General features: G+C 41.1%; 1 protein-coding gene across 3 annotated transcripts in view; it reads right to left on the reverse strand.

Annotated features, from left to right (window-relative positions):
* thsd7ba (thrombospondin, type I, domain containing 7Ba) overlaps window positions 1-23162 on the reverse strand; it is a 282645-nt gene that overhangs the window by 118905 nt on the left and 140578 nt on the right. For all 3 annotated transcript variants that reach the window (XM_053234261.1, XM_053234259.1, XM_053234260.1), the window contains exons 6-8: window positions 22583-22752; window positions 20967-21119; window positions 6451-6654 (exon numbers count right to left, since the gene is read on the reverse strand). In XM_053234261.1, coding sequence (XP_053090236.1) covers window positions 6451-6654; window positions 20967-21119; window positions 22583-22752 — 527 coding nt within the window. The remainder of the gene's footprint in view (window positions 1-6450; window positions 6655-20966; window positions 21120-22582; window positions 22753-23162) is intronic.

Here is a 23162-nt window from a genome sequence, read left to right on the forward strand (position 1 = left end):
GCCGCCGTCTAATAGGAAACATCAAGAGGGAACGTAGGTCTAATTTCCCACCTGCACTATGATCAGTAAGTCCAGATAAAAGAGCACGAACCGCACAAAGCACTTTGAGAAATATTTAAAACAGACACACTCCTGAATAAAAAGCATGTTTTCCAAAGTTTAAAGGAAAGGTCTTCTCTTGAAAGATGGACTATGTGATGCAGGAGTCTCACGTTTTCCATTTCTTAAGAAGATTGAGGATCGCTTTCTGTTTGAACTCCACACAGCAGTGTAACCGCAATCCTGTCAGCGGACACAAATGAAGGCAGGAGACAAGCTCGAGGAAGAAGCACAAATACAAATCTGCTTCTGTGAGGAGTTTGGCAACTTTAAGGAGATGTGGAATAGCAAGATGGGATCTGCCACTCCTGGTTTAGAAAAGATGGAGGCCATCGCTGAGGAAATATAAGAAATGAGAAATGCGAACACACAGTTCACAGAGAGAGAGAGAGAGGGGGGGAGGAGAGAGAGAGAGAGAGAGAGAGAGAGAGAGAGAGAGAGAGAGAAAGGAAGGGCTACATCTAACTCGCTGTCGGCTGAAAAAAGAAAGCTCGGAAACTCTCCGAGGTAATTGCACCCGACGCTTCACCCAATTTCAATGTAACAGAATCTTTAAGTCTGCTATAAGCCACTGCTGTGTCTTCTGTTAAACCTCCATCTTTTCACAATTGGACCTTCCGGAGTTTTCTGTGTTAGTGGGTGTTAACCGTGGACACACTGCGAAAGCTCTGCAGGGTGAATCGCTAATGATTCAGGCTGCTCTTTGAAAAGAACTTCTGAGAAACTCCAGTCACTGAACAGCAGAACCAAAGTCATTTCTCATGGAAATATTTTTAGTTCTGCTGAGCAACAATACATGTCTGAACAACTTGTAGAAGCGAGGAGAGGCTGATGTTTTCCTGCCAAACCCAAAAAGCTAACTTCGGATTGCTGAGTGCAGTCGAGCTTGTCATTAGCTGAACACAAACACAGTGATAATGGATCTGTCTGTTTCCTAAAACACAAATAATTTCACTTGCTTTAATAACCCAACTAGTGCAGAGCAGTGGTGGCTCAGTGGTTAAAGGCTCTGGCTTCCTGAACCGAAGGTCACAGGCCACAGCACTGCCGAGCTGCCACTGTTGGGCCCTTGAGCAAGCCCCTTAACCCCCTCATCATGACTGACCCTGCCTTCTGACCTCAGCTTCCTAACCAGCTGGGATACGTAAAGAAAGAATTTCACCGTACTGTAATGTACTGTATATGTGACAAATAATGGCTTCTCTTCTTCTTCAAACGTGGTTAGTGTTTCTAGCTTGTATACCATCCTATATTTGTTTACAGCTTTTAAATATGTATTTCTACTTACCATGTGGTTTTAAAGGAAAACCCACAGATGTACTGTAACCTGAATCACATACTGTAACCTGAATGATGTGCTATAACCTGAATAAGGTACTGTCACCCAAATATTTGTACTGTAGCCTGAATGACATACTGTAACGTAGATGACATTCTGTAACATGAATGACATACTCTTTTACAAGGCTAAGAACACTTATTTATCCAATGAACCATATAACCAACCCTTGAAGAACCACTAAGATCGTATGTTTTAACTGGGTAAGTGTGCAGTACAAACTCCAAATTATTGCTCATTCTATTGTGCTTAATATCTAGAACGTGTGAAGAGTTTAACACTTAGCTATGTGCTACACCATGTCTCCAAAAGTATGTGCACTCCTGACCATCACACCCATATGTGGTTCTTCTTCAAACTGTTTCCACAAAGTCTGAAGCACACAGTTGTATAGAATGTCTCTGTGTGCTGTAGCATTACAGTTTCCCTTCACTGGAACTAAGAGACTTGAACCTGTTCCAGCATGACAATGCCCCTGTGCACAAAGCGAGCTCCATGAAGACATGGTGTGTGAAGGTTGGAGTGGAAGAACTCGAGTGTCCTGCACAGAGCCCTGACCTCAACCCCACTGAACACCTTTGGGATGAACTGGAACACCGACTGAACCCCAGACCTCCTCGACATCCCAACATCAGCACCTGACCTCACTAATGCTCTTGTAGCTGAATGAACACAAATCCCACAGCCACACTCCAACATCTAGTGGAAAGCTTCCCAGAAGAGTGGAGCTTATTATAACAGCAAACACAGGGAATAAATCTGGAATGAGATGTTCAACACTCACATATGGGTGTGATGGCCAGGGGTGCACATACTTTTGGCCATATAGTGTACTTGATACACTTCAAGAGTTGTTGGATATTTAAGGGTTCTTAGCTTTCAAAAAAGGATTTTGGAGAGGAAAACTGTTTCTAGCAGGTCTACGCAGAAAGGCTTCCCCAAAACAGATGACTGAAGAACCCTTAAAGGTTCTAATTAAAAAATACTTAGAAAAAATTGTCCTTCAAGTCATCTTTATTAGATCATTGGATAATTAAGGACTTTCAGCTTCCAAAAAAACAATTTTTTTTGTAGAGTTAAACACAGAACCTTAAATGGTTCCTCAGGAGGAACAACTGAAAAACCCTTAAGGGCTTTAAACAGTTCAAGTGGTTATTTAAGAGTTCATTGATAAATGTCAAAATGATATCCTTATTAATGGTTTTTGGAACCTTTCTGATAAGAAAACACTTTGTTATAGGGTCCAAAAAAGACGGACAACCAAAAAGCCCTCAATGGTTCTATATTTTGTCAGAGTGTATGTAGAGGAATTTCATTTCCTTAATACAAATGTGCAAAGGTGAAAATGAGATTTGAGAGATCGGCAGTAAAAAGCAGTGTGTTTGTGTGTTCTAAAGCTTTCAGTTGTGTGTTTTTAGGGAATCAGAGAACCTGGCGAGTCAGGAAGGTGTCAGTCAAATGTGACAGGCTTCAAACCTTTCCTCGCGCAGAAGAAAACAAATCAGTGCAGCGGTGTGATGGAGCATAAATGAAGGTGGGTGTTTTATATATATATATATATATATATATATATATATATACTGTATATACACACATATATTACAGCGTAAGGTGAGATCGCATGCACTGAACAGTGATTCAAGAAAAGGGACATGCTCAAAGAATTATAATTTCTGGAACAGGTACTTGAATTACAACCTATATCTTATATTGAAGAAAAAAAGGGTTTTTTTTTTGGATTTATTAAAATGTGGGTTTGGAAAAAGGGAAGGGATTTAACGGATAAGAAGTTGATGCAGGTGGCCGTTGAATGAAACGGTAAGATTTAAACCATCTGGTTGAAGGCTTGTGGACAGGAGAAATGTCGTGAGAGATATTTAATTAAAAAAAAAAAAAAGGAAACATACTGCAATTACACATAAATGTATGCAAATTTACATAAGCCAAACATGCAACAGCAGTTATACAGAACATTATATCATTATGTTGTTGGCAGCTGTAAATTCACGTTTTTTTAGAACATTTTTAATTTCCTCACCTACATTTATGCAAATAAAGTAAGAAGATAACCTCGGTTTGTCTGGAACATGCACATTTTTAGTAGAATGGAGCATCAGGGCTCTCGGGATAAAGGACTTGTCTCTTCACACTTTTCAATACATTATTTGTGGAGGATATAATGCAGGAAGAGTACAGGATATTTTTTTCCTCCTGACCTTAATTACCTCAGAGAACCGTGGTGAAAATCCTTTAGGAAGGATGAGAGGAAGCTGCAGTGAATAGGACTCGTGTCCCACAAAGCTTTCTATCACACACAGACCGAGCCTGAGCGGAGCTGAGCTGAGTGCTGGGGTTAAATCACAATATCCTGACCACTCCAAGCCCAATTTACTCAAACCTCTCGCCGCTATCATTATGAGAATCAATGGGGTAATTCTGATGCTAATAACTATCATTACCTGCTCCTCTCCTCCTGCACACATCTGCTTTATCTATAGATATGGACCTAAATAAATTGCAGCAATCTGAAAAAAAAAACACTGTTCATTACAAATAAAGTCAACAAGAAATTGTAAGATAAAGACACAGAGACTTTTAACCACTTCCTGTGACCGCATGTGTATTAAAGGTGACCGCATGTGTATTAAAGGTGACCGCATGTGTATTAAAGATGACCGCATGTGTATTAAAGGTGACCGCATGTGTATGTATGAATCATGTGTTTTTTTAAACCTCCAAAAAGGAGAACGATAAATATAAATATGAATTAGTATTATTTGATAAAGTGTGTCAAAATAGCAAGATATTAATTAGAGATTCTGACTTTAGTGAAAACGATGAGATATTAAGTTGAAATAAAGAGATAATATGTAAAAAATACCAAGATAATATGCTGTAATTGCAAAATAAGGACTGAAATGAATGTAATATTTGATAATAAATTAGTCCTGTTGCTAAATTGTGGGGTGTTCAATATTTAGCTGAAATAATGAGATAAAAACCAAGATATTAACTAGAAATTATTAGTTATTAAGACAAACCAATGAGCTATTAAGTTGAGATCACTTGAATTAACAAGATAATATCTACAAATGCTATGTTATTAAGTCAACATAATGAGAAAGAATATAAAAACTTGTAAAGATAGATAATGTGTCAAGATAGGAACTCAAATGGCTCAAATGAATAATAATAAATTTGATGTTAATGCTGTATATGATAATAGAAATTCCATTAACTGACTTGTGGGATCCTGTAACAGTGTCATGTATAAAGTCACTTTTGGCCATACAGAGTATCTTGAAATAATGAGATATTAAGGTGAAATGATGACATAACACTTTTTCACATCTTGTTGTTCAGGCCTTACAGAGACAACAAATCAACAACAATACACAAACAGACGTCTTTCTTTTTTTAATAATAAAACACAATCACGAGCTTTGGAGGACAAAAAGTACTTAGTTAGTAATATGGACTATTAAAGCCACTCCTAAGAGAGGAAGAGAAAAGAAAAAAAAAAGAGAAGAACAAATGGTACAAAACCAAAAAGTTGCTATTGTATGAATCGAATAAAACACTTCAGGATGTGTGGTTATAGGAAAATAATCAACTTCAGTTTAGTAACAGTATCTCTGCTTCAACACACCACCATGTCACTGATTATTTTCTTATACGATCAACATACATATACAGTCAGGTCCATAAGGTTCCAGACTTCAGGCAGTCGTTGCATCCAAGTATTAAAAATAACCCTAATATGATAGTTTATGATTGTTAGTTTGTCCAAATACTTTTGAGTCTGTGAAAATGGAGGGACTCTTTAAAAATGGCTATAATTCCTCATCAGTTAATGCAATTTAATTTTTATTAAACCCCTTGAATTAAAGCTGAAAGTCTTCACTTCGATCACATCATGATTGCTTCATTTCAAATCCATTGTGTTGCATTATGAAGGAGGCAAAATTATGAAAATTGTGTCGCTGTCCAAATACGTATGGACCAACGTGTGCGCAGGTGTGCGGGGCTTTCCCATGTTATGCAGCAAGAATGTAATGCCATTTCTGAAATACAGGTTATAAGTAAAAGTTGATTAAAAACACTAAACCCATATCGCATTTCTTCATTAATTCCCTGTAATTAAGCTTCACAGTGTGCCAGAGTGCAACGTGTGAGTGAACAACGAGCTTCATCTCATCCCGTTTCCCCAAAACGCCCCGCACACCTGCTCACACACTTGCGTGTCAATTCTCATCAGTCGCCTTCATTAGCTAATTCATTCTGATCCTCCTCTGCCTCCTTAATAAACCTACACATAATCTATTGTGACAGAATAATAAAGGATGTAAAAAAAAAAGATGCAATTAGGCTTATAGGCTGTAGAGATAGATGGGCAATTACGCTCTCGCGGAAGCCCTTATCAACTTCACCATGCCACCCGTTCCATCTACCTGCCATCTCTCTCATAAATGATGCTTACTTTAAACAGGAACAGGACCAAGCTGTGCTTCACCTGGGTCATGTGACATGTTCTCCCAAACACCACTGCAGCAAGTCATTGGAAAGTTTGGAAATATCACCTCAGTATGTAGGAGACAGACTGTAAAATGCCCCGAGTAGACGTGTCAGAGGGGAATAGTCACTTTTTTGAGCACTTGCAGACTTTTTATATTTCGCCTTTAAAAGACCAGGCACATCTTCAGGGATTTAACAAGGCCTGTAAACCCACTGGGAAGCATTTTGATGATGTTCCCAATCAGGAGTTTGTCAGATTGCATCAGAGCAGCCTTCAAAGTATATGTCTGCTGTAACAGAGAGCTCGAGTCCACTAATAATTCTTGAAACCAGCAAGAAAAAATAAAAAAAGTCAGATGAAAGCAATCCCTGAGCCGAAGTACCAAATATGAAGTCAGTAGGTACTGATCATTAAAGACCAATTAAGGACTACACCTGATTGGTCTTCAGACACAATCTTTCATTTCTTTTTCAGATATGAAGTAATTTTACGGTACCTTCAGAGTTGACGCAGGCCACAGTTTGACTTCTTGTGCCAGAGCCGCAAGTCCCCTCGTTAGGCATGCACACTCCCTCGTCCTCAACCCGCCACTGGAAACACACAGGATCTTCACAGGGAATGAACTCCACCAGGTGGCCACAGTCCATTGAGCTTCTCCCAGATCCTTCTCTCAGCACTCGCCTTCTCCTCTCTCTATAGCCTAAAGAGGTCCACACACAAGTAGGTTACAACAAGCCAGAGTGATGAAGGAAGGAGTGTGTGTGTGAGAAAGAAGAAATGATTGAGGACACCATAACCTGCTAGATCTTTGGTTGGTTTAAAGTTCCTCCTCTTGAATAGAACCTTCCTGATCTCCTGACATCCTAGTTTTGTACAACAACCTCAAACAGGTGCATTTCTGCTGCTCAGCAACTTAACAACTTGCACATTTCATAAAAACACATCCTTATTAATCACAAGTACAGAATTCAGAAGATTTACATGGAAGGTTGCAGCCTTTCATGAGGTTCATTAAGAAACAGTCATGCAAGCAAGCATTGTATTCATCTAACATTCTTCAGTCCATCATGAATATTTCAGAATTTTGATGATGTTCAAGCAGCCTGCTCTGGACATTTGACAAATTTACTGCATCATGCCTATTAGAACCTAAATCTAGTGGGATCTACCTTACTGAACAACTGTAGGACCCACTGACATCCCACTAACCTAAATGTAAGTGGTGTATTATAAACATGTGTATTACTGTAACTTCCTGCAGTGCCAATGGGCTAAAAGGGATCACCATCAAGCACACCACCATTTTACCTCAAAGTTGGCAACAACCCAAGTGCTCTGATTGAGACTCCAATATCCCACCAGCCCAGTATTCCTAGTGTTACAAAATTCAGTTTTTGGGGTTGTTGGATAAAAGCTGTTGAAGGCATCGACTGCCTCAGGTGCATTTCCTTCTATATCACACTTGGGACCCTTTAAACCACAGGCTCTTTTCTTTACACAGAAATGCCTTTTAAACAACACTAAAAAATGCTGGGTTATTTTCTCTACCCAAACCCTGTGTAGAGAGTATTGGGCTAGTTGTGTTTGTGTAACCCAGGTTGAAAGATCTAATGACTAATGGTGCAAATTTATCTGTGGGTTTAATCTTCTTTTGTTTCTAAAGGAGCCTTTTTCCCCCAGCTCCTTGTTACTAAGCACAAAGCTCCAGCTCCAGGGGCAAAATTGCAAAGTCTTCTGTAAGACTTGCATCCGATTTTCTTTACTTAGAAAGTCTTTCTGTGTAGATAGAAACAGCAAAATACTGTCCCATAACATAGGAATTTCTTAATAAAATGTTTAACATTAGCTTGGCTGAATACAGTATGCCAGCTATTTTATTCCAAGAACTTTAACCTAAGATCTTTAGCACAGGACCTTTAACACAAGAACCATTAGTTCAAGAACTTTAGCCTAAAATCTTTAGAACGGGACGTTCAACACAAGAACCATTAGTTCAAGAATTTTAGCCTAAGATCTTTAGAACGGGACGTTCAACACAAGAACCATTAGGCCAAGTACTTTACTCCAAATCATTAAAGAGCTTTACCCCAAAATTCCTTAGCCCAAGAACTTTGGCCCCAAAAAAACCTTAGTCTAAGAACTTTAGACCACAAATGTTTCCTACAAGAACCTTAGCCCAAGAAACCTTCATCCATGATTGTTCGCTTGGACACATGGTGATGCAGCAGGTAGCATTGCCACCTCACAACTCCAGGCTTCCTGATTCGATACTGAGCTCAGGTTGCTGTGTGTGTGAAGTTTTTGTCCATGTCTGGTTAATAGTCCAAGACTGTGATTCCAGGAACTTTAGTCCAAGTACTTTACACCAAGAATTTTAGTCCATGAACTTTAACCCAGGAACTTCTTTACCGGGAAGGTCTTCAGTTTTCTCTAATGTAAGTCAGGTCAATTTGCATGTCCACAGAAGCTCCTTTTCTATAGTTTTATTAAGTGAGTCGTCTGTTGTTGTTGAATTTCCACCTCGGCCCTTATATCTAAGATGTGTTTGTTTTTCATACTCCTGATGTTCTGATTTTAATCATAATATAACAGTGAACAATTAAATGTCATCATATAAACAGGCTAAATGTTGGTTATTATATTTTTTGGACTTTACACAAATATATTCACCATATGAATCATGACGAGTTTACTCACATTTATTATATTATACTATGTAATTATTATGTGTATATTATGTAATTATTATATTATTGGAAACAGTTGATTGGTTTATGGTGATGTAACCATCGTGTTTTATATCTAACACTTAGCCCAAGCTTTTGCTCCTACTTCTCTCACTTTTCAGCCTTAAACAGACATTTAAGACTATATTTAAGAGTAATTCTCAGATGGTTTACACACACCAGCCTTGGTTTGCCCCACAGTTGAAGTCTGGCTGCTCATATTGAAGAGAAACAATAACAGCTTTACAATAACAGCACTACAACATATTAAATAAAATCCCCTTCTGAGATACAACATTATTTGATGGAACAGAAATGGTTCTTATTAACTGCAAAGCCTAAAGCAGGACAGCTTACGGGTGTTTATCCAAAGCCTGGTTTGTTTCCCCCTGTCTTCCTCACTTCACCTCTTTCCCTCTCTCCTTTGCTCATTGCTTTTCCGTGTCAGCGTGCAGTGTTTTGTGCCTGCAGCCGTCTCTCTCCCACGCTTCCTGACTCCACAGTCCTGGGAAAATCAGCGAGTCGACTGTGCCAGAGATCTAAGTCTTTGAAATAATCAGAACAGCCTGCAGCCCTTTTGCACTGGAAGCCCTCTAATACATCAAGGTTGTGCATCGGCTGTGGAGCTGAGAATCACAAGTAGGTAACACTCTCCTCTTATTTACTTCAACAAACTCCGAAGGACATCGTACCACAGGAATTCTGCCTCCAGTCACTCGACCAGGGATAGATATTATGAAGTCCCGTGCATGGCGGGAGTATTTCTTTTTCTTCTTCTTTCTTTTTCTTCTTTTTAACTATAACCATAACTAGAGTTCATGTGTTAACTGATTGAACTTCTTAGTTCATTACTAAACATTTGGTGAGGTTAAAGGTGGAACACGAGCAGGAAAATATGCAATTAAATTGAATTAAATGGTGATTTCCTTTAGTTTCCTTTAGTTTGATGTGCTCTTTGTGTTTCACTATTACATTTACGTTTATTTGTATACGGGAAAAGTATTTTAGGACATTTGAAACACAGGGAAAGTGTCCTTCACATCAACCTATATGCATGTCTCAGATAAATAATTTAAAACGTTAATAAAACAGCATTTACACAGTCCCATGAATATAACCTTGAAATATAACCATTAACATATTTAAAAATTCTTGCATTTCTATTGTTATTCATGCTTGGAACATCTTTTGCCATCATTACAGTTTATGAAAAATGTTTCACTCAACCCTGTGAACACATTCACACCTAGAAAAATATGAGAATATTACACGAGGGGGACGCTCACATTTTTCTATTTTCTTTATTTTTAGTGATACTGACTGATGAGGTCACCTTGAAAGCAAAACCCTGTCACTCAACTTATAGACTGAAAGAATATTATTAATTTAAAAAACACACATTTTAAGTAAATCTTTAGAGTGTGCTCCTCATGACCTTAGCATGGATAACAGTTTGAGTATTTGCTAATTCTAGGTTTAAGAGCAAAATGCAGCTGTTTTTAGCAAAGGAACAGATGAGATATTGTTGCTTGAGATTGGTTTACATATTTTTACACATTTTGTAATGATTAAATGCCTTATATTTTAAATTCAATTTGTTAACACACACACACACACACAAACACACACACACACACAAACATACAAGCCTACTGAATGATTCCTTGACCTACATAAACACTCGTCTAGAAATACACACACACTCATACATATACACACCTTTCCTGTAAGCAGTCCTGCCTCAGGACACACACACACACACACACATGCGCACACACACACACACACACACACACACCTCAGCACCTCAGGCATCAGGATCGATGTGAGTACCTGGCAAACTGGAGAAAATAAGTGCATGGCTACAGACATCTATAATTAAAATGTGCAGCATTGCTATCAAATTTATTCAGGGGAAAGAGCAACGGAGAGGCGACAGTCACGCATCACTTCCTCTGTCCTTCTCTTTAGCATTCCTGCACTCGTTACTGCCGGAGAGAACCTGCTTTTCAGAGCATACACACCTCTATTCACCTGAGTACCTGAACTGAGAGAAAAAAAAATCAAAAACATGGTGGAAATGAGAACAAAGCAGCTGAAGCAAATGGACAGGTTGTATTAATGGTTACATCTCTCAATGTGCTATGTGTGTGTGTGTGTGTGTGTGTGTGTGTATGTGTAGGCTGTGGGTTCACTGGAGCTAAGCTTTGAAGAATATAAAAAGCTCAGTGGGAATCAAGATAAAAGACGGTGCTAAAATAAGACTAGAAAAGGGCCACATGTTGAGTAAATAGGTTATTCTCCCTGCGGCTGAGGAAACGGGGAGTCAGAAAGAGCTAAAAAAAAGTGAAGCATTCTTAAGGAATTTGCATGTTTTGTATGTCGCTCTGGATAACAGTGTGAGCTAAATGACAGTTTATGCCCATATAAATGTACATCTTCACAAAACTAAACTGTAAGCATGCTCCAGAAACTCCAGGATTATTATTTATTCCTAATCACAGCTCTTGACATGAGAGAACATGAAAAAATATATATAACAAATTATTTGAGTCATGAGTCAATCAGGTAAATTTCAGCATAACAGTGTATCACATACATATTTCTGAAGGTAGAAGATGATCTCTACACTGGCACTCCATTATTCTGCAGTTGGCTCTGATTTAATCTGCTGTTCATAATCGTTATGTTCATTCAATAAACAACGTAAATTAATTAAACTCACTTAATGACTTTAGCATTATACGGTTCTATCTGCCAATCAAACTTAACCCAGATAATACTTACATTAGTAAGACTTCCGTACTAACACTCAGGACTTCTCTTGTTCTCATATTTGGAACAAATAAAAAACTGTGTAATGATGTTTAAACAGCTGTTTTAACAGTTGTTCATGAACTGTCTCAGTAATGTAACGTAGGTTTGATTATTAAACGGCGTCCTGTAGCCACCGGTCAGTGCCGCTGCAGGTTGGAGCTCCTTGACTCACCGCTGTGTTTGGGTTTTTTAAGCAAGGTTAAAGATTTCCTACTTCTGTGATACTTAAATGTACAAACTAGGACTTGCTCATCCACTGAACCATCTCTCAGTGTTTTAAAATGAAAAGAAGAGTGTAAAATTTCCCCTTTCGTCTCCGCTCAATTTTAATTTTGGCCTTAAGATAACCACATAAAACAGGACTGGTGCTTAAACGCTATTTTAAAAGCACATTGTCCTAGTGTCTGTGTCCACATTAGTAGCCGATACTTTAGAAATGGTTGTGTGTTAATGTGATGAAAAAACCTATAACATTGTTAAGATTTTAAAGTTAATCGTGTGTATTTATGCATTAATTTTAATGGCCCTACTTAAAATCGATTGTAACCTGGTGCAAATGTAAATTGTCACAACATTTTATATATTCGTAAACTATAAAACATTTAGGTGCAACGTCTGCTGTTAGGAATCCGTTAACCTGGCTGATCAAATTAATGGAAACACACGTCGTGGTCACATCAGTGATGTCAGGTCAACTCCCGCATCCACCGACAGATACGTTTCCCAGAACACACCGCGGCCTGCAAACATGGCCGCCCAGAACTACACTCCCCAACAACCACGGACTTTAGCAGCATTCGAATATCCCTACTACTCTACTATACAGCAGGTGAAAGCAGTACGCCAAAGGAGCAGTATATCCAAATTCTCAGTCTTCATAAAACAGTAGGTGAGAAATACCAAGATGACATTCTGCTTCCTCTGAGATTCTGCAGTATGGAAGCGATGGACACTGCGCTATCCCATAAGGCACCAGGGCTGGCGCGGAAGAGCTTTCAGAATCAAAAATGGCGGAAGGCAGCGCGTCAGATCTTTTTAAGTGTAAGTGCTGTAGGTATTAAACATTGTTCCTTGTTCCTTGTGGTTAAAGCGTACTTGTTTAACAACACCTGAGTAAACTGTTAACTTGTTGAAGGTTTAAAAAAGAAAAAACAGTCGAGGTGCAGGTGCTCTAATCTGGCCGGCTCTTTAAGTTTTTACGGTCATTATGACGTCGTAGGTCACATGACAATGCCAACATGGCGGATGTAGTATGTCCGGATTGTATTCATATTACTCATGTATACTAATCAGTAGGTACTGTATCGATGGCCAAGCAGTAGTACTGAATCGAACGCAGTACATACCGTAACAGTCAGCTGATTAGTAACACACACACACACACACACACACACACACACACTATATAAAGGCCTTTACCAAGCCTTTATTCTCATGTTTTGTTATCCTGCTTTTGACTTCGTTTTGCATCTCGTTGGTGATTTTGGATTTCGCCCTCGTTGTTGATGTTCGCTGATCACCTGACCTCTGCCTGTTTTTAGATTATGTTTTTGAATGCTGTTTTGGATTTGCTCGTCTCTTCAATAAAACTTTAAACCACATTTGCATCTGTTTCAGCCTTCATTACCTGACAAGTCATAAATTCTCCATGGCAGATTTTTGATCAGTATGATGACTTTATATTTTATTTACATTATATTTTTCATCTCTGTTTGCATCAAGCAGAAATACAGATCACAGTCTCGCTAATGCAATTGTTACTATACAACAATTTTTCAATCTGTAATCACTTCATGCTGTACCTCATGGGGTCCTTAATCTTATAGCATGCTAGCGTTAAACTAGCTACTCTTCACATTCACAGGCTGACTTACATAACAAAAGGAATGCAAAAAAGCTGACCCAAAGCTGAACCTTGAGGGACACCTTAAAAACGTGTGGAAATAAAAAGCTGGAAATTAATAAGTGTTGCTTGTCAGTTAAGTATGCTAAGGGAAAGTCATGTAGGCTAACTCTACTGCTTACACAAAGTAACCTCGCGGTTAAACATATCGAGAGAAAATAAAGCCCAGACTTGAATATCTTTCACATATGATGGGAGGACAGAACACCACAGTTCACAGGCAAAACGTTGTCCTTCCTGATGAGAAACAATAGAACTACTTTAGAAATGTTCTTATACATGGAGATTTACTGTATATACATAGCTGTGTCTGTGGATCCCTGGAGGATTAGTGGTTAGGCCTGGGCACCTTCAACACAGCGGCCCGGGTTCGAATCCTGGCCAGGGAACCCACCCCTGCCACTGGGGTTGCACAAGCTAGTACACTCCCAGCCTGGATAAAACTGGGAAGGGTTGCATCAGGAAGAGCATCCGGTGTAAAATCTGTGCCAAATCAAATATGCAGATGAACAATCTGCTGTGGAGACCCCTAACGTGAGCAGCCAGAAGAACAACAACGGCTCATCTGTGTCTGTACTGACGCACTTAACTGGCTCACCATCCTTTATTACGTTAGCTCCCACTTTTCAGCCTAGGTGATTAGATTTCAGAAACATGGGACTGAGCATCACATTAGCGATTTCACTAGGCTCCCTAACGAACTTACGATTTGTTATAATTGACATTTGCAGTTTATATTGATATAACTGCAATAAACTGAAATTAAAGTAGTGACATTAATATAGTCGATGGGAATGTTTCTAGAGATTTTAGGTTCTCAGATTTTCTCCTGCTATGGCATTAAGTAGGCCACTTTCCACTTTATTTTTGTCCTCCAGTCTCTTCACGTCTCCAGTCCATTATTCCTGCCATAAAGGAACATGAGGAGATTTTCTTTTCCCTCGCTGTAGTGTGCTACCAGATTTCAGCTTCCTGTCAGCACCACTGAACTCTTCAGTGTCACGTTCAGCACTTAGCCAAGAGCAACTTTACAGTCTCCCCCCAAAAAACCTTTCTCATTCTTCCAGAGGTGACATGAGTCCGATCCCAGAGCTCAAAATCATCCTCCCGGCTTCTCCTGGTCCTGAATAAACTTGTCAAGAAAAAAAAAACTCCAGGAGAAACTTCCAGCTGCAGTTAGATACCCAGTTGGAAACTTATTTCTCTTTCAGTTTATATTTTTGTTCACTTGTAGATCTTTCTTTTTAATGTAGGTGTTTATGCAACAGTAACCAAGACAGCAGCTCTATATAAAAAAGATTTGTGTAATGAATTGGCCATTAATATTTTATCTCAATCTTTTTTTTATTCTGGAAAATACCGATTTCTTTCAAAGATTAAATTCCACTGCACTGAATTTATTACTGAATCCTTTTTGCAATTTGCATTTTAAATCAAGCCTCATTTGTTCGAATGCACAAACTGTTTCCAGTTACTTCTGGGGAACAAGTTAATGCTAACTGATGAAGAAATACAGCACTGCTCTTGCTCTCCTAGCGCTGAAAATTGATTATTCATGCCTGTAGGTTGGCAAAAAGTGTTTGCCTCAGAACATTCTAGAGAAAAAAAACTACTAAAAGAGTTAAAGCATGCTTGCTACCCCACACTTTATTTTTTTTTCATGTCAGTCAAACGTTCAAACCAGCAATTTACTCTTTTCAGCTGTCCGATACACTCTCATTTTTTATTTAAAAGCATGCCAGCACTCAGGCTTGTGTTTATGATTGTTACTTAACTATTACTTCTCAAGGTGTGTATGAACGTTTCATAGCTGTTCTATTATTATAGAATTTTATTCAATGTATTGTGGGAGGACAAGTAGGTTCAGTGACTAAAGAAAAACAAATCCCACTTACAGTGGATATAAAAGGTCTACACACTCCTGTTAAAATGGCAGTTTTTTGTGATGTAAAAAAAATGAAACTAAGATACACCATGTCAGAACTTTTTTCCACCTTCAGTGTGAAATTACAACGTATAAATATTAAGTGAAAAATAATCAGAAACATTTTGAAAAAATAGGAAAATTTTTTTAAAAAAGTTACAATAACCTAGTTATTGTAAATAACCAAAAGAACACCATTCCCATGGTGAAACACGGTGGTGGCAGCATCATGCTTTAGGGCTGCTTTTCTTCAGCCAGACCTGGGGCTTTTATCAAGCTGGAGGGAATCATGAATAGCTACAAATACCAATCAATTTTAGTGCAAAACCTTCAGGTGTCTGCTAGTAAGCTTAAGATCTTTCAGCACAACAACGACCCAAAGCATACATCCAGATCAACAAAGGAATGGCTTAACCAAAAGAAGATCAATGTTTTTGAATGACCGAGCCAGAGTCCAGCCCTGAATCCATCTAAAAACCTGTGGGGTGACCTGAAGCTGGCTGTGCACAGGAGATGCCCTTACAGTCTGATGGATCTAGAATGTTTTTGCAAGAAAGAGGGAGAAAATATTGCCAAGTGAAGACACACCATGCTGAGAGACTCTTACGCAAAAAGACTGAGTGGCGTAATAAAATCAAAAGGTGCTTCAGCAGTGTATTAGCTTAGGGGTGTGTATACTTATGCAACCAGGTTATTGTAAGTTTTTTATTTTTCCTACTTTTCCCTAAAAATATTTCTGATTGTTTTTCACTTTATTTGTATACTTTGCAATTTCACATTTAAGATGGGAAAAGATCTGACACGATTTATCTTAGTGTTATTCTTTTACTTCACAAAAACTTGCCATTTTAACAGGGGTGTGTAAACTTTTTATATCCACTGTACATTTGAGTTTCACAAAAGAAGGGTTTTTATTTTGTGTGTGTTTAAACATAACACACTTCACAGTGGTGTGACGCTCCTCAATGCTGTAAGTGGTACTCGTTCCGAATCCCACCACCTGCTGCACCACACCCATCAGCTCTTCCTTAATGCATTAATGCACATGCACGGATCATGCGTGATAAAGTAAAATAACTCCAGCAAGCACAACATGCAGTCACCTCACGGTCTAAACCAGGAATTACTCACAAACTAGGAAACTTATTGGACAAAATGCACAATCAGATTCGTGATCCAAGATGGCGGTGCGTGCACATGCTGCGGCTTCTCTCTCTCCCGACAGAAGTGTTTTCGTGTTTTTTATCTTGTAAGTCGCAGTGTTATTGTAAGTATTTGTCACGTCTATCTGTCTTTAAGCGTGTATACAGTCGTGAGTTTCTGCTCGACGTCGGTAGAACCACATATTTAGAGTTAAACTCTGCACATGCCGAAGAGCTGCGTGACCTCGGTCTGCTCCAGAGGTCTATTCCATCACCGACCCCACTCCTGTATCTCGCCCACAGTGGATGCGCCACAAGCGGCGTGAGAGGAAGCAGAAGAGGGGTAAGCGCGGAGGTATCCGGGCTAGGCTAGCGGCTAACCCACACAAGCCAGCGATCCCCACCATCGTACTGGCCAACGTACGCTCTTTGGAAAATAAACTGGACTACATCCGTTTACTGCGCTCCACTCAGAGGATTATAAGAGACTGTTGTGTTTTTGTATTCATGGAAACATGGCTCAGCAACAGCATCCCAGACTCCGCCATTCAGCTCGACCAGCTAACATGCTATCTTGCAGACAGAGTTCTCGTCGAGGGAGGTAAGTCCCGCGGCGGCGGGCTTTGTGCTTACATCAATGATGCTTGGTGCCGTGATGCTGTTGTGGTCTGCAGACACTGTTCACCCCTGGAGGAGTTCATGATTATTAAGTGCCGTCCGTTCTATCTACCGAGGGAATATACAGCCATTCTGCTCGTTGCTGTAACCATCCCTCCCAGCTCCAGTAACAACAACAGGAGTGAGGCACTGAATGGCCTATACCAGCACATCAATGAGCAGCAGACAGCCCACCCTGATGCATTTCTCATCTTGGCTGGGGATTTCAACCATGCAGACCTACTGGACTTTGTTTACACCACCCAGAGTGGAGCTTACAAGGCTCTTCCCCTCCCCCACCTTGGTGCCTCAGACCACATCACTGTCATGCTAATGACTGCATTCAGACCGCTTGTTAAAGTTGCCAAACCAGTTTGCAAACAAATACTTGTGTGGCCAGAGGGGTCTTCAGAGGCTCTTCAGGACTGTTTCAGCACCACAGACTGGAATATGTTTGAACAAGCTGCCACATACAACAACACCACTGACCTCCAGGAGTACACAGAGACTGCCACTGCCTACATCAGGAAGTGCATTGAAGATGTAACGGTCACCAAGACCATCACTGTTCGGCCAATCAGAAGCCGTGGCTGACAGGCAAGGTCTACAGACTCCTGAAGGCTCGTAACACTGCCTTCAGATCTGGAGATGAGGTGGGACTGAGGACAGCTAGGGCCAACCTGTCCCGAGGCATCAGAGAGGCTAAGAGACAGTACTCCAGGAGGATAGTTCATTGTTTTAGCAACAACAGAGACACTCGGAGCCTGTGGCGAGGGATACAGACCATTACGGACTACAAGCCCCCACCACAGGCCTGTGACAGCTCCATCTCCCTGCTGAACGAGCTGAACGCCTTCTTCGCTCGCTTTGAGGCACAAAACAGCACCACTGCACAGAAGATTCCACCTCCTCCTGGTGACCAGGTGATGACATTGTCCACGCACAGCATGAGGAGATCCCTCAGCAGGATCAACGCACGCAAAGCTCCGGGTCCTGACAACATGCCTGGTCATGGACTGAGAGACTGTGCAGTAGAACTCACTGATGTCTTCACAGACATATCACATCTCACTTAGTCAGGCTGTTGTTCCCACATGCTTCAAAGCCACCACCATCATTCCAGTCCCGAAGAAGTCGTCACCCTCCTGTTTCAATGACTACCGTCCGGGATGCACTTACTCCTATCCTAATGAAGTGCTTTGAACGACTAGTCATGCACCACATCAAGTCTTTCCTCCCCCCCTCCCTTGACCCCTTTCAGTTTGCATATCGGTCCAACCTCTCAACCAATGATGCCATCGCCACTGCTCTCCACTCAGCCCTCACACATCTGGACAATAAAGACTCATATGTTAGAATGCTGTTCATAGATTTCAGTTCAGCATTCAACACAATCATCCCTCAACAGCTCATTCACAAATTGGTCCAGCTGGGACTCAACACCTCGCTGTGCAACTGGCTGTTGGACTTCCTGACTGGGAGACCTCAAGCAGTACGGGTCGGCGGCAACACATCCAGCACCATCACATTGAACACAGGGGCCCCTCAAGGATGTGTGCTGAGCCCCCTTCTCTTCACTCTTCTGACCCATGACTGCACACCATCACACAGCTCCAATCTCTTCATTAAGTTTGCAGACGACACGACTGCGGTGGGCCTCATTAGAAACAAAGATGAGACAGACTACAGGAGCGAGGTGAGCCGCCTGGCCGGGTGGTGCAAAGACAACAATCTCTTTCTGAATGTGGAGAAGACAAAGGAGATTGTTGTCGACTTCAGGAGAGCGCACACTCAGCATGCTCCTCTGACTATCAATGGTGCGACTGTGGAAAGAGTGAGCAGCACTAAGTTCCTGGGTGTGCACATCACAGAAAACCTCTCCTGGACTGACAACACTGCATCACTGGTCAAGAAATCACAGCAGCGTCTCTACTTCCTGCGCAAACTGAAGCGAGCCAGAGCCCCGGCTCCCATCATGTGCACCTTCTACAGAGGCACCATCGAGAGCATTCTGACGAGCTGCATCACTGTGTGGTATGGCGCCTGCAACGCGTCCTGCCGAAAGACCCTCCAACGCATAGTGAGAGCAGCTGAGAAGATTGTTGGTGTCTCTCTCCCCTCCCTCCAAGACATCTACAGCACCCGTCTCACCCGAAAAGCCCTTTGCATTGTGGGTGATCCCACCCACCCGACACACAGCTTCTTCAGTCTGCTGCCGTCAGGGAGAAGACTGCAGAGTCTTCAGGCCAGGACCAGTAGACTGAAGGACCGCCCCCACCATTCCCCGGACCTGCACCAGTCACCTGTGCAGCATTAGTCTATGCTCTACCTCATACAGCATTGGACTGTAAATTACCCTTTTCTGACAGTTTACTTTGTCACTTTAACTTTGTCACTTTAACAGTCTGATAAGCTCTTTGCACTACTCACTTTACATTTGCACTGTTTGCACTCTATCTGTTGTGCCTTGTAGATCTACATTTATACTCTATTTATATGTATCCATTTGCATTTCCATTTGTATTTTTACATTCTTTTTTTGTGTGTGTGTGTTATCTGTATGCACCTAGGGTCTGAGAGCAACATAATTTCAATTCCCTGTATGTGCTGAACATGCGGCAGAATTGACAATAAAGTTGACTTTGACTTTGATAACTTAAGTGGGAGTCGTCACTTTTGCTGGAATTAATATACTCATTTGTTTCCCTTAGTCTGTATTAACGCACTGAAAGTCGCTAACTAGCTCGCCATATGTTATTATATTACATTAGCTACCATTATTTAGCCGGAATAGTCGTAGCGGTGGGCAGCACACTGGGGCTTTTACTTACTCTGTGGACTCGCTAATAACTCTCACTCGCTCACATCCAACACCAACTCTGCTACGTGATGTAGGATGTTATGTGACGTGTTTTCTCACTTTCTTGCAATTTTCTGTGTGAATTCACAGATAAATAATTTGTGTTTGTACAAATGATTTTGTCCAGCTTATGAGTTTTGGGAGCGTAGTCACACAGCGTTAAATAAAATTTGCATCACTGACTACGGTGACGAGGAAAAAAACAGCAACTACAGCAATAGCACCAGTTTTTGAGTTTACTGTAAGTGAGTTACTCTGACATATTTATGCTGTGATTAGAATTACATTTTCACTCAATAACCACACACTCCCTTCTGCATTGTGTTAGAATGGCTGATTGGTTACGTGGTTTCCATGGCTACAGCATGGAGGATTGGTGAATGGTTGATAGAAAGATGGATGGATGGTGAATGGATGGAAGGAGAGATAGTGGATGGATGGATGCTATGCAGCTACAGCTGGGTAGCATCCATAGATGGATGGATGGATGGATGGATGGGTGGTGGATGGTTAGACAGGCAGGTGTATGGATGGATGATAAATGGTTGCAGCATGATCAGGTTTATGGATGAATGGATAGATGATTTGATGGATGGATGGATGGCTTGAAGATTGGTGGATCTACAGACAGACATACAGATGATGTATGGATGGTTGAATGCATGTATTGTAGAGGGATGGATGGGTGGATGGATGGATGGTAGATGGATGGGTGGGTGGTTGGATGGATGGATGGTTGGTTGAATGGATGGAAGGATGGTAGAGGGATGGATGGGTGGTTGGATGGATGGATGGATGGATGGTAGATGGATGGATGAGTGGCTGGATGGATGGATGGATGGATGGCTGAATGTATGGAAGGATGGATGGAAGGATGGAAGGCTGAATGTATATATGGGTGGATGGTGGATGGATGGTTTTATGGCTGGATGGACAGATGGAGGATTGGTGAATAGTTGGAATGGATAAATACAGACAGATACCTCTTCTCCCCTGGCTGCAGTCATCAGGCAGGCAGGAACCCCATGAGGACCAGGAGGAGAGAAGACATGGCCGAGTGCAGGACAGAGAGCAGGAACGGACAGACAAGGGGATGACTGTATCCTCACACAGACTTACACTGACCGGCCGAGAGACTGCAGAGAGAGAGAGAGAGAGAGAGAGAGAGAGAGAATATGTGAAAAACCTATTAGACTGTGTGTGTGTGTGTGTGTGTGTGTTAAAGGTGTGATATGAGCTGTATTTAAATCAGTGAGATTTGTTCAGAATGTTCTCTGGAGCGTGAAAGCTTAACGCATGTTGTCAAACATGAGATCTTCTGTAGAACTTACAGAGCTGAAGTGAAGAACCTGCTCTCAGCAGAACGTCTCAGGTTCTCCTGTTCACATCAACACGGGTCAGAGCGTCTAGTTTTACTTCACCGCTTATCAAACAGCAGTGCAGCTGCAAATCACAGGTTTACATTAATGCTCTCGTTCTAATACGTTTCTATAGTAACAGCTGATTCACATGAGGGACGTTCCACGTGAGCTGTTACTATAGAAACGATAACGTATTAGAACAAGCCCATTAATGTAAACTTGTGATTTGCAGCTGCACTACTGTCACGCATGAAACACCGAAAACGAATGATATCCAAGCTGATCTGCTCCCCGCCATTTTTTTTTTTTTTTCGTAATCTGAAGTCATGTTCAGTTACAAGAAATTCTCCAAGGTTCCAAGATTCAGTGTCATTAGTCAGTACTCTGACTCTGGGGCGTAATGGAAGGGTGCTTTAACACTGATTAGTCTGTTTTCGAGTCTGAATCAAAGCAAAATTTATTCATGTGGTTTGTTTTCAAAACCAGGTGTAATTAAACAAATCAAAAAAAGAAAAGGTGTCAGAGGTGTGTAGAGCTGAAGACGTGCTTGTAAAACTCTCACTCGTTAAAAGAGTACTCAAAACTGAAGACGTTTGATTCACTTCCTGCAGTGAGTCGAATCAGAATTGATTCACCTTCGCTCTCACCTCGCTCAGGCGCTCTCAGACCCCAGTGTGCTCTCTCCTGAATAAAGAACCGCACCGAGGCGGAGAACACACCAGGGTTCTGTTCAAACTCACTAAACGCTGCATGCTTGGAGACCGAAAATTGATCCAGGTTTTAAAAAATCGGTTTTTATATCCAGAGTCTGTTACATTTTTAACATTGGTTTGGATTTTATAAATCAAAGGTCTTTTTTTATCTGGGTTATCACTAAATCCGGGTCTCAGATCTCTTCTGTATGAAGATATGAGTCACTGTATTAACCCAAAGCGCTGACGGCAGCCTGTGTGCTTATAAGTCAGAGCTAATAAAACGAGTGTGATTTGATTTCCTGCACTGCACACGAGATTAAAACAGATTAAACGATGATAAAATCTAAGAGGTGTGCAGTTCGACATTCCTCCTCAGGCGGCTGCTTTCAGGTTGTGTTCAGAGATTTATGGCAAAAAAGCAGAAATATTATTGATCTGTGGCGGGAGAAGGAGCTTAGAGGAAGTGTGCAGGACTTCCATGTGCAGAATTAAATCTCATGGAGGCGTGTGAGTGTGTGTGTGTGTGTGTGTGTGTGTGTGTACCGTCTCTCCTCTGTCGTGGTGGCGTCTCGTCCTGAACCTGAACGCAGTACGTCTCTCTGCTCTGTACTCCTCCTCCACACAGAGCGCTGATGTTCACCGCTTTCTTCTCCTGATGGCTGAGGAGAGGAGTGATGCGACACTCGCTCCAGTCTGTACTCCTCCACTCGTACCTGGAGCGCACACACACACACACACACACACACACACCTGCTGAAACATCACACACCTCATTCCTGTATCTCGGTCTGCCTCTCTACTTATCCATCTTGGTGCTGCTGTGTAAGGAATAAACACTGCGTGTGTGGTGCTGTTATAGGAAAATAATCACAGACAGGATGGACAAAAAAAACTCATCTATCCTGAAGATAAAAACTTAAAGTTACAGCTTTACCTCTGACACTGGAGACTCCTTCCATGAATGTTAAATAAACATCTCCTTACAGAAAATCGTATCAACCTTTTTTTTTCAGCTGTTTATGCGGAGTGTCCACTGTACGAGTCCCTGTGAATGAGCTGTTACCATAGAAACGCTAATGTATTAAAACGAGTGCATTAATATAAACCTGCACTACTGTCAGAG

This window comes from Pangasianodon hypophthalmus, chromosome 5 (assembly GCF_027358585.1).
Source record: "Pangasianodon hypophthalmus isolate fPanHyp1 chromosome 5, fPanHyp1.pri, whole genome shotgun sequence".
NCBI lineage: Eukaryota > Metazoa > Chordata > Actinopteri > Siluriformes > Pangasiidae > Pangasianodon > Pangasianodon hypophthalmus.